Below are 12644 nucleotides of genomic sequence, written 5' to 3'. Positions count from 1 at the left end.
TTGGTGTCTTAGGCTACTACTTAGCTGCTTTGAGCCTCTCAGCATTTTTGCTGGATTCTCTACCTGACTGGGCCAGTCACCAAGCAGGCGGTTGATACTGGTTAAGTGTCTGATGGCCTTGGAAACTCAGACTCCACAACATACTAATGACGTTCTCATAGGCTCAAGCGTCGAGTTGGCAGTTCAGTGTGAAGGCGTTGGTGTGCAGCCACCAACAGGCCAACACTCAGGGGGCTCAGTGGAGCCTTGTCCAGGGGCAGGCAGGGAGGGCCCAGCATCAGCAGCATTTCTTCCAGCTGGCCTGTGGGAGGGGAAGCACAGCATAAGGGTTTTACCTGATCTGCATCCCTTTCCTGCAGGAGCACATGTCCTTTCGAAGGAGGAGGCTGTTGAGGGTCACCGCCCCGATCAGGTAGAACAGCTGCTTGACCGCCTGCCTCACAATCTCAGGGTCCAGGCCGTTCTGACACATGGTGCTGTAGAAGTAACTCAGCTGCTGCAGGATGGACGTCATGGTATAGGCATCGGTGTCATCGATGCTGGATGAGCGCTTCCGGAAACCAGTGGGCTTCAGACCGGAAATGCCCTGCAGACTCTCGTACTCCAGCATGCCTGGCACTGCCGGAAGGGTGGAAGGCTCCTTACACAGGGGTCTCGGGGTCGCACATCCCCTAATCTCAGGCGTCTTTTCCACAGTCAGTGGATAGAGGTGTGAGAGTGGTGTGGTTAATCTTGGTTGCCAGCTTGTTGGGATTTAGGACCACCTAGGGGACAGACTTTGGGCCTGTCCAAGGGGGATTTTCTAGAATTAGGTAAATGGAGGTGGGAAAACCCACCTTAAGTGTGGATCAGAGGCACTCACGAACTGGGGTCCAAATAAAAGGAAAAAAGCGATCTGAGCTCCCGTGAGCAACTCTCTCTGCTTTCCCACTGTGGATGCAGTGTGGCCAGCTGCCTCATGGTCCTGCCTGTCAGCATTCTTGTCTTGGGGACCGTGCTTCCTTAATATGTGAGCCAAAATAAACTCATCCTTACGTTTCTTTTGACATAGAAACAAACAAACAGGGGGCCGGAGAGATGGCTCAGCGGTTAAGAGCACTGACTGCTCTTCCAGAGGTCCTGAGTTCAAATCCCAGCAACCACATGGTGGCTCACAACCATCTGTAATGAGATCTGATGCCCTCTTCTGGTGTGTCTGAAGACAGCTACAGTGTACTTATATATAATAAATGAATAAATCTTTAAAACAAACAAACAAACAAACAAAGTACTAATGCTTAAAAAAAAAAAGAACTGGATACATCGGGGTACCAGAGGATGCCAGGGTGTGGACCACAGCTTACAGAAGGGCAGGGCCACCTCCTGGAGGCTTGAAACAGTGATCCTCATGGGAAAGAGAGCTAGCCAACAGCAAGTAGGTCGAGGTCTGGATCATCAAATCCCAAGATATTTACGTTTCAGAGAGCAACGTTTACACAAATGGGAGTAGGATTTGAGGATTTCAAAAATATTTGGTAGAGCCACACAAGAAACCAAACAGCACATTAAAATAAAAAGTGTAAACCCTCCACAGGGTTTCCCTCAGGAAAAGGGCATACTTATAGAAAGAAAAAGGTCAATCGTGTGCTAGAGAGTCATTTTAAGCAAGCTAAGACTTAGAAGGTAGACATTTATGGTGATTGTCTTCTTAGTGTTTTGAGCTATGCTACCCATAAACACATATACCACACACACAGTTTCTATTTTAAAACATCTCTTGGGCTGGAATTGCAGCTCAGTTGGTAGGATGCTTGCCTAGTATGCATGGAATCTTGGTTTCATTCTCAGTACTAAGCAAAACCAGGCGTGATGGCATATACCTGACATCCCTGCTCTCAGGAAATACAGGGGGAAGAATCGTGAGTTCAAGACCTTCCTTGGCTACAGTGACAGATCAAGTCCAAGGCCAGCCGAGACTGTAGGAGACTATGTCTCAAAGCGAACAGCCTCGATATTACTATCAGTATCGCTCGGTCACCAATTCTCTTCTTACCTATTATCGGCTGGAGATTGTTTTCCATCACGAGGATGAACTGATGGTAAATTCGTATAGCCACATCACTCAGAATCTGTCTGTATTCTGTAAGATCAAAATTGTTCAAGCAGTTCTTATTCTGCTGTGGGCTGTTACACTTCATGAATTCCTGAAAGTAATGTGAGTACAAACATCAGAGTGCTGTGGGCAGGAGGGAGACTGAAATTCTGCCTGTACTAAAGATGTTACCATCAGCATCTAGGGTAATTCTGCTGCTTGACGCTTAATGCCTGTTTTTAAACGAGCACTAGTTTGTTTAGCATGACAGAAGATAGCAATTTATTGTATAATCTTAATCAGTCACACCCGGGACCACAACCCGGCCCCTGGAGCAGGTGCTTCAGAGGAAGACACCAAATGTTTGCTCTGGCTTCTCAGGCGGAATAAAACCACCCTAGAAGCCACTTTGTTGTTCTAATTCAATGAAAAATTCCCCCTGTGAAGCTTAAAGAATTCCTTCATGATATCAGTGCCTAGACAGTTGGGGTACAGGTGTCATCTACTTATGGGTCATGGGAAGATAGAGTCCTCTAGAGAGAACAGTTAGCAAGCTAAACCAGAGGTTACATTTTGGGTCATCATGTTGAAATTCACAGATTGTCCCCTTCGGGAGGAAACAAGGCTATCTCATCTCCAGAGGATTTGAAAACTTATCGATCAAAGCCTTAGACTAAGGCCAAGGTCTGAACTTCTGGGAGTCTTCGGCATGTAGAAACCTCTAGACACATAACAGGTGATAGGAAGATTGGCCTCCTGGGTGAAGAGGAGGCCAGCAAGCTAACTGGCCTGGAGACTGTGGAGCGGGGAGCAGAACATCGTGGTAACCACTGTGTGCCTCTGTGGGCCAGATTGTGAGGTGGCCCCAGGTGCCGTCAGCGGGACAGGCATCTTCCTACCTCTTCTCCACTGTACTGCTTCAGGCAGTTGAGAAAATGACAAGTGTTGGAAAGCCAGAAGGACAGCATCTCCAAATCTTCAAAGTGTTCCTTAGACAAGAGAAGGCAATATTGGATGGGTGCAGCCGCACACACCTTTAATCCCAGCACCTGGGAGGCAGAGGCTGGTAGATCTCCAGGTCTGAAGCCAGTCTGGATCACACACTGAAACCCCGTGCCAAACATAAGAACTAGCTTAGCTGGCACCTGCTGATCTGTGTGCCATGCACATGTGGCTCCTTCCCAGAGTAGCCAACTGTGAGCGGACTAGCTACCTGGTCATTCTGATGAACACAGCTAGGGCCAAATAGAGCTTGGGCCCCCATGTAACCTCCAACCTGGAGAGTCCTTAAGGGAAGTACAAGAAGGTTCTCCATCTTCTTCAACAAACTGCATGTGGGATTGGGGTGGGACGAGAGGGGGGTGTCAGCTATCGTGTTTAACTTTACAAAGTCACCAACCTAAAGAGCACATGGGTCTTCTTTTCTGGACTAGGAAAAACCATAACGATAAGGTTTTAATTTAAAAATTGTGTGTGTGTGTGTGTGTTGTTGTTGTTGTTGTTGTTGTTGTTGGCATATGTGTCTAAAAGAGGCCATTAGATCCCCTAGAACTGAAGTTATCAATGGTTATGAGTCACCATGTGGGTTCTGGGAATCAAACCCAGGTCCCCTGTAAAAGTGGCCAGAGCTCTTAACCACTGAGCCATCTCTCCAGCACAAATAATAATGTTTTAGGAGGGAGACTAATATACTTGCCAACAGAAGATCTGAGTAATTTTTCAGTGTTCCATCTGCCTTACTGCTACACTGGTAGAGCACATATCCCTCACACGTGAGGGGTGGAAAAGCAAGGGTGGTGACCACCAGACTGCATTCTCTCCATAAGTCTGTGAGGCCCACTGGCTGAATCTCGTCCATTTGTCCTCCCTTAGTGGCTCTGCTTATTAATCACACAGCTCTCCAAAGGTCAGAGGCCAAAGACCGGGGTGCCTGGTCATTGCCCAGAACCGTTTCCAAATCAAACACCACGCCAAGGACCCACATCAAAGGCTACCCTACCTTAACCACATGCTTGATGCCGTTAATAGCACTGTTCATGAGGGATTTGAGCATGTTGGCATCGTTCAGGGAGTCTGCATACCGCACACACATGAACAGGATGTGAGCTGGCAGCCCAGGGATCATGTTCACCACCACGCCTCGGGGCTTCAGGTCTGTAGCAGAAAGAAACGTGCTCTCAGCTGCTGGTAAGCGCTCCTCCTGCAACTGCTGGTGGAGGTTGCTGGGAGGGAGGGTGGGAGGGGGAGGGTTCCTGACCTTTCTGTGCTTGGGCAGAGGCTAGGAGCACAGATGTGTCTTCTCTCAGAGAAACTCAATCTGGGTCTTATGTGGCAAAAGTACAGGGGAGCCTCTGGCTCCCCTCTCACCTCCTTTGTAAAGTGACCCCACATTTAAGAGTCCAGATAGGAGAAACAAGTAATTTTCCCTAGTGAGGAGGCTCAAGACATTGGATCCCCAGTATAAGAAAGGAACCCAAGCCCTAGTCAACTCTGATATGGATAGGAGTCACCAGAAGCTGTCTTGAAGAGAGACACTAGTGACCAGCAGTACCACAGAGGAGACAGGGAGATGTCAGAGAGGGACTGGAGAGGCACCCAGAGGTTAAGCGCACCCAGGTCAATTCCCAGCACCCACCTGGTTGCTCACAACCATCTGGAATATCCAGTTCCAAGGGCTCTGGAACCCTTTTCTGGCTTCCGTAAACACCAAGACTGCACCTGGTGCATATACATACATAGATACATGCAGGTAGACACTCATACACATTAAATACATAAACTAGTCTTTTAAAGAAAGACATCAGAGAGAAAGCAGGGATGAAGGAAACCTTGTAGGGAAGCATGAAGGGAAAACAGCACCGCCCTGTGGCCAAGATAAGAACTGTAGAGAAGAGGTCAGCACGGGTTGGGCGGTGTTAGGGTTTGAAACTGGAATATCACTTATAAACAGGCTTTGAATGTTTGTTTCCCAACTAGGGGTGCCATCTGGGAAGGCTGGTATCTAGCTAGTGAAATTAGATCATTAAAGGTGGGCCTTTAAAGAGGGCCCCTCATTTCCTATGGATGTCTCTGTGTAGCCCTGGCCATCCTGGAACTTGCTTTGTAGACCAGACTGTCCTCGATCTCAGAGATCTGCCTGCCTCTGCCCTGGAGTGCTGGGATGTCAGGTTCGCCAACCATGCCCAGGGCCAGGAGCTGCGTCTTCCATCCTGACCCTACGATTAGACTTGGGAGAAGTTTGGGGTAGTAGCTCTCAGCCGAGGACCATTTTGGTTCCCCAGAGGACACTGGCAGTGTCTGTAAACCCTGGAGCTGACAGCAGTATCTAGTGTAAGCAGAGGCGAGCGGTATGCTGCTGTGGTGTGCAGTGCAAAGCCCCTCTCCCTCAACCAAGAATGGCTCGGTAAGTTAGTGCTAAAGCAGGGAAGCTTCAAGCTAGGGAAGAAACTGTGAAAGAAGAGAAAAGAGAAAGGTCGGCCTCTGTCCAGGACTTTGGAACTGTCTGATATTCAAGTTCTCTAAGAGAAAGCATTGCCCAGCGATCCGAGTTTTACTACCAAGAATGAGGTTTTGAATGAGCTTGGTCTCGTCTTCTTTCTTGTACTCCAGCATTCCCAGGTACTCCCTGGATCCCGAGGGCAGGGGCACACTGTTGGCTGCAGACAGAGGTAAACGGTCAGCTACATACACAGAGCCCACACCTCCCGGTTTCACAGTGAAGATACCATCCGAGTCCTCTCCACTCAGGAACGGCCGCGGCTTGCAGCTGTTAGAGTTGTTTGATGCTTTAGATCTCTCTCTGTGGTGATTTCTGTCCAGGAGTGGCCACTGCTGAAAAGGCTGAGATGTCCTTGAATGAATCTACTGAGTGTCTGATGCGGCTCCAGCACATTGGGGGAGGGGAAGAAACCCAAGAGAGTGCCCTGATGTTATCTACAGGGAAGGGTGCAAGACTCCTTTACTCACAAACGTAGTGGTGTTAATGTTGGGCTACTGAGTGTGGGATAGTGTGTTACCTAGTAATGGATAACTGATACAGGCAGAAAAGATTTGGAAATGTGTCGAGTTGAAAGGAAGTGGTCAAAGAGACAAACCGAATCTGGGGCTCAGGAAAAGAAGCGAGGGTTAGATGTGGGTTTGGGTAGGCATTCTAGAGAATGTAGCTCGTGGTTCTGTTCATCCCACCGTCCTCCATCTATCTTCCACTCATCCCCCTAGCCTACCTTTCATCCCTCCATCATCTACCCATTTACCCATCATCCGTCCATCCCCTGCCATTCATCTACCATTCACGCACCATCCATCTATTCACTCGCCATCCACTCATCCATCAGTCCATTATCTATCCGTAAGTCCATCCATTCACCAATTCCAACGGTAGAGACATAAAGAGTGGGAGTCCAGACCTGGTCCTGCTCTCCCGGGGCAGATGGGTCAGTGACATCTATTCCCAAAGAGGAAGGAGTCTCAACTCAGCTGAAGCATTTACAGCTCAGTAGCCGTGTCTGCCGCTATTTCAAGTGTAAGGCAAATGTGGAGTACCTAAGAATAAAGGAGCTCTTCAAAGGAGCAAGCAGAGGGACAGACAGACATGGCTGCCGTGCAGCCTGTGCTAGCAAGGCTGGGATGGAGAGGAAGAGTACAGAACGGAAGTGTGAGGACCAGGAGACGAGAGTGGAAGACTCGAAGGGACATGGACTCCAGGGCAGAGGGAAGGAAGGAAGGCTCCTTCCCTTGGGTCTCATGGCTACACACGCCATTCAGCTGGGGTCAGGATGCCAGTCCATCTTCTCTCTCTCTATCTCTGCTAACAGGGACTGCGGTACTCATGGACCCAGTATCTGTGTAGTCTTCAGAATGATTAATTGGACACTCCATCACAAATTCATTTTGAAAAGGTGGAACTGACAGAGGAAGTGGAGAATGTGTTTGTCTCATGGAAGGAGAGAATGTGGTATCAGATGCAGTGGCCTCTGTGTCCCCAAAGCTCTTCAGCTCATCCCGGGTCCTAAGCCTGACCTGTGGAGCCTCATCTCCTTGGGGTTGGTGTGCTTTGGACAAGGCAGTGCTCACACACTTCCGTACACAGCACCTTACCTAAAAGCTCAAAAGAACGAGGCTCTCCCCACCCCACCTTACCTTTTTCAATCGTCCTGGTCAGAGTCTTGACTTGATCCTGTAGCTTCCTAATCATCCTGTCCTTCATGTCTAACTCTTCCTCAAGATCCTACAGAGACCCACAGAAACATGGACTTTTATTGTAAGCGTCTTCTTTGGCATTGGATTTGTTAATGGCCTTTATGGAGCTGTGGTTCACACACTATAAAGTTCACTCACATACATGATTTGCCCAGCAGTTGCTTTCTGTTCCAGACATTTCCCATGCACCCCTAACCCTAAAGAATGCTCCAAAGGAACACTGCATCTGGGTTAGCTCAGAGGGTCAAGGGGCTTGTCTCTAAGCCCGATGATGAGTTCAATCCCCAGTACCCACGTAGTGGGTCCTACAAGTCGTGTGTGTTATGTGCGCGCACACCTTGGTGTGCACAGTTCTTGTTAGTTTTTTGCTCACTTAGCATAGGCTAGAGGAACCTCGAAAGAGAGAACCTTAATTCAGAAAATGTCCCCACCAGACTGGACTGTGGGGACGTTATTTGATTAATGACTGATGTGGGAGGGCTCACCCCTTGGGAGGTGGTACCATCCCTGGGCAGGAAGTCCTGCAGGATATAAAAAAGCATGCTGAGCCAACCTCCAGCAAGACACCAGTAAGCAAGCTTCCCCCATGGCCACTGCTTCAGTTTCTGCCTTGAGCGTCCGCCCTGACTCCCCGCTCTGACAGACTGTGGTGTGGAAGTGTGAGCTGACATAAGCCCTCTCCTCCCCATGCTGTTTTTATCCTATCAGTTGAAACCTTAAATAAGAAACTTACAAATGTAATTTGAAAAAATTTAAAATCACTGTAGCTTTTAGTTGTTACCCTTTAGTCTATTTCTGGACTCAACAATTTACTGTGGCTGTGGGTTTGTCCATTCTAGACACTCTGAACCAAGGAAATTACACAAGACGTGGTATTTCTGATACTCCCACATAAAAATATTTTCGTATGGTTAATATCTTCTTAAGACTTCCTACTCTATGGATATAGTATCTTGATCTCTTTTCCGTGATTATGAATTAATGTCCAACAGACTATAAAAGTAAGACCTGAGATGCGTCCGTTGGCTGTCAGAAGAGGGCGCCAGAGAGACAGTCCTGAGGTTTGGGCGTGGCTTTCCTTTTCCTTTCAGGTGAAGAGGTGGCCTCGCCTATGCTGGGTTTGACCCAGAAACATCTCTTACAAAGGGCAGAGTGTTTCAGCTCTGAAAGTGACTGCCTTATTTTTTTTCCTCTGTTTTCTTTTCGGCAGCGTCTCATGTAGAGCAGGCTGCTCTCAAACTCCCTTCAGGGGTGCTGGGATTCCCAGCTTCCACCACCCGGACTTATGCAGAGGTGGGGGTGTCAATTACTCTACCGCTGAGTGTTTATCGCCACACAAACAGCTGTCTTTGAGATAAGGACACGGTGCTCTGACAGAAGGCCTTTTGGTGTACAGTTACTCTGTCCGATTACTTGTCCCTGGCTCCATCTCTCGCTCAGCAACACAGCCCGGCAGGCACCCAATCAAACTTCTCTTACCCTGTTTTCCAAAGACAGCCGAGATGCCTCTTGTCGGAGAATACTCTCGACTTCCTCCTCAGCTTCTGCTTGCTTCTTTGGGAACTTGATGGCCTCCTGTGGTTCTTGGATCTTACCCACCAGCCTCTCCTTCCCTTCCGGATGCGTCTCGCTCTGTGCTTCCACGGCCCTGAGGAAGGGACGAGGGGCTCTGGGCCTCGGTGTGAGCACCTCCCGTGGGTGATTGTGAGTGGATGGAAGTAGCCTGCCCAGTTCCCACCAGCACACTTACTTGCCCTGCCTTCCCTCCTCTTCTAGGCCTCGGTTCAGGTGGCTGAATGGTTCTTCCTGCTTTCCTGTTATGAGAAAGCTGTCAGTGCTGTGGTCAGCCATGTCTCTGAGCTCTACCTTGGGGGTGCCGTTATTTTCACAGATCTAAGGCTCTGACCCCATCCAGTCAGAGACTAGATTTTGTTTGGTCTGAATAAGGTTTAGGTTTTTTTTTTTTTTTTTTTTAACAAATCATTTAAGAATGACATTTTATATGAACATCTAGATTTCTGAATTTTCTTTAAAAAAAATAGTTATAGCAGCACAACAGGCTGTATTCCCACCATGCCAGACACCAGTGGAACTTGAAGGAAGCTTGCCCTTTAATTCGCCACTCATTCTTGTCCTCCCACCAGCTTAACTCTGGGTTACCTGCAGAGCCCTAGAGACCGCAGCTTAATGTCCCCAGCGCCATGGCCTCCCAAGCATTTCCTAGATGCTGGAGTCTGAAGCAGGACCAGAATGCTTCACATTACCTTCCATCTTCTCCGCCTGCTCCTTCAGGCGGGATTCGAGATCCTGCTTCTGCCTCTCCAGCTCTGAAATCTGCTGCTTAAAGTCTGGGATCATCTTCAGAGAAGAGAGATTCATCAGTGCTTGAGTCCGGATCTTTATGCTCTCGAAAACACCCACCCCTCTCCTTGTTGAGCTTGTGGAATACTTGGGCTGTGTAAAGCTGAGGCACTGCAATGCATTGCATTACATCCACTCTCTCCCCCTTCAGCTGAAGACCTATGTGGTGGTCTCAAGAAATCCTAGCATGCTCAGAGAGAGATGTTCTCACATGGCTATCCTGGAAAGGCAAAAGGTGCTTTGTGGGAAGGGAAGGGTGCCCTGTGCTGAGGCGCTCCAGTGTGCGGCCATACCATCTCACCTGAAAGAGGCCACTCCATCTCAGAACATTCTGCAGTTGGAGTGGTCTCCATAGCCACTCTCCTTTGTTAGATGTTCATCCCTCCCACCCCCACCCAGGTAAAAAGAGTTTTTTTGGTTTTGTTCATTTGTTTGTTTTCTGTTCTCTGAGTTTAAACAGACACCCAGGCTTCTAAAACCCAAACACAGAATACCTCTTAGAAGATCTCACTGTCGTTCCCCATCAGGGTTTATCCCAGGTATACACAAGCCTATGAAGCACAGTTCCTGCTCCTGTAGACTCCCTGGGGATGTAGCCCTGAGTGTCCCAACTTATGATTTGGCCAGAGGAAGAAGAAAGAAGCAGAGCCGCAGCACATAGTGAGATCGAAGTAGTAGCATCAGTGGGTGTGTGAGATCCTCTGCAATCCCAGAGGCAGGGGAGTAGCCACGAGTTGCTGAGAAGCACTTAACAGAGCGGGGTGGCTGCAGAGAAAATGAAGGTCACGTGGAAGAGTGGTTACTGACCTTTGAGAAGACCCATCAACTCACAAAGACATGGGATGGTGGCCACAAGATATCGTAGACAAGAAAGCATGTGTATGTGTGTATCTTGAAAGGACTCTGTGTGTGTGTGTGTGTGTGTGTGTGTATGTGTGTGTGCGTGTATGTGTATGTGTGTGTGCATGTGTGTGTGTGTCCTGAAAGCATTCCACAGGTACAAATGAGAAGAAAAGACCAGATAAACACAAGAAGAAGGGGAGACTCAGGGGATATTTGAGGGATGAAGAGATGGACTGACATGAACGTGTTCCCTCTCAAGAACCACACTTTTTTTTTTTTTTTGGTTCTTTTTTTTTTTTTTGGAGCTGGGGACCGAACCCAGGGCCTTGTGCTTCCTAGGCAAGCGCTCTACCACTGAGCTAAATCCCCAACCCCAAGAACCACACTTTTGCCTTGATCTGCATTTTGTTTCTTTACAGGAGTTTGGGGCTGGAATTAAACATATAAAAGTAAACTCATTCACACAATTTGAATCCACCACATGGTAATCAAACACTCTGGAATCCGAGTGTTTTCTGTCCTGAGGACACTGTGTAGATCTATCTTCTGACCTAGTTATTTATCACTAAAGAACTAGTTAAAGCGAGTTGTTTAGCTGCCGAGAGCTGATTTTTGCTCCGCCGGTGAAGAACGTCTCTGGGACAATGTTGATAAGCAGGCACGGTGAGGCCGTACCATGTTTTCTGATGTCAGCCTGGTGACTTCATGACGAATACTTTCATTGATGTCTGTCTCTTCTCTGAACAGCTTCTGCAGGTGGTTGATTTCTTGGCTCAGATGCACGACTTTGAAGTTCAGACCTTCAATCTCTTTTTCATAGCAATCCTTCTGAGACTGGAAATGGCTCTCCAGAACGCTGTTAAAGAAAGGGTGGAGGAATGAGCCCATGGCTTCTGTGTTGCTGGGCTGGTCACAGAGGGGTCATGGTGCAGCAGCTGAGAAAGCTAGGGTCAGCACTTCACCCTCAGGACCTAAAACTGACCATGCTTTTACAGAGGCGGAGGGAATTAGGAACTGTAATCAGACACACAGTTAATGACAAAGAAATTTCATTTTAGAAGTAACTTGGTTATGCTTTTACAGTTAATAGTTGAAGTCCTCTATTCTGTGTGATACAGTTATGACTATGCATCTTAATATAATTTGAGGACTCACTGAGTGTACAAGATGGGGCCCTGATATGAGCCCTTGGGGACCCTGCTGTGTCACTAAGCTGATGTGAGCTAGGAGCAGTGGGAAGGCTACATGAGCTAGTGAAAGAATACATGAGAATTCACGTGTGTGTGTGTGTGTGTGTGTGTGTGTGTGTGCAAAGCCTGTGGAGGCCAGAGGAGGGCATCAGATCCCCTGGAGCTGGGGTTCTAGATAGCCGTGAGCAGCCACGTGAGTCCTGGGTCCTTTGCAAGAGCAGTCAGTGTTCTTAACTACTGGCCATCTCTCCAGTACAGATTTTGTTTGCTTTTTGATATACGGTCTCTCGCCCAGGCTAGCCTCAAATTTTTTAGGCAGTTAAGGATGATCTTGGATTTCTGAGTGCTAGAGTTCGGGGTGTGCCTCATCACGCCCCATTTCTTCAGTGTGAGGGATGGAAATCAGAGTTTTATGCATGCCAGGCAAGCACTCAGCTGAGCCAAATCCCCAGCCCTGTAACTAGTTGTTAGCAAACACTAGGCAAACGGCTGAATTCTCAGAGAAGTCTTTCTAGGAGTCATTTTATATTTCTACCCTAAGAAATAGGTCAACTGTAAGCAAGATGAACTTCTCAACATTGTCTTGTCTCTGGGAAAACAAAACAGACCAACCAACCAAACCAGAATCCCAAGGGAATGTCTAACCGAGTTGCTTTCTTTAGTCCTTCGTAGGCAAACCAAAGTTCTCCATCTTCATTTAAATGTTCCAGATCTTCCACGGAGAGCCTAGAGAACAAATAAAGAAGGCACGAAACCAAGAAGCCTTGCCCACACTTCACGTGGTTTGTGTATGTCATTCCTACAGGACTGTTCGTCTTGCTTTATAAAAGATTATGTATGTGTTTATGTGTGAGTGTGTGCGTGTGTGAGCATGCATCTGTGTGTGTGTGTGTGTGCATGTGTGAGCATGCATCCGTGTGTGTGTGTGAGCATGTGTGAGCATGCATCCGTGTGTGTTTGTGTATGAGTGTGTGTGTGTG

At 48.0% G+C, this 12644-nt stretch overlaps 1 protein-coding gene across 9 annotated transcripts in view; it reads right to left on the bottom strand.

The window, feature by feature from the left end:
• The window catches only part of Myo5c (myosin VC), a 77203-nt gene that overhangs the window by 7277 nt on the left and 57282 nt on the right, over positions 1-12644 (bottom strand). For 4 of the 9 annotated variants that reach the window (XM_087562209.1, XM_087562210.1, NM_001108167.3 and 1 more), the window contains 11 exon segments: positions 12310-12390; positions 11150-11330; positions 9535-9628; positions 9021-9084; positions 8750-8918; positions 7211-7298; positions 5629-5727; positions 4071-4225; positions 2971-3060; positions 2033-2183; positions 336-618 (listed from right to left, as the gene is read on the bottom strand). In XM_087562209.1, coding sequence (XP_087418335.1) covers positions 336-618; positions 2033-2183; positions 2971-3060; positions 4071-4225; positions 5629-5727; positions 7211-7298; positions 8750-8918; positions 9021-9084; positions 9535-9628; positions 11150-11330; positions 12310-12390 — 1455 coding nt within the window. 9 annotated transcript variants of the gene reach the window in all.

Source organism: Rattus norvegicus, chromosome 8, assembly GCF_021556685.1.
Source record: "Rattus norvegicus strain SHRSP/BbbUtx chromosome 8, alternate assembly SHRSP_T2T, whole genome shotgun sequence".
In the NCBI taxonomy this organism is placed as follows: Eukaryota; Metazoa; Chordata; class Mammalia; order Rodentia; family Muridae; genus Rattus; species Rattus norvegicus.
The sequence above is the reverse complement of the archived record's forward strand: the minus strand, read 5'-3'. Positions and strand labels throughout refer to the sequence as shown.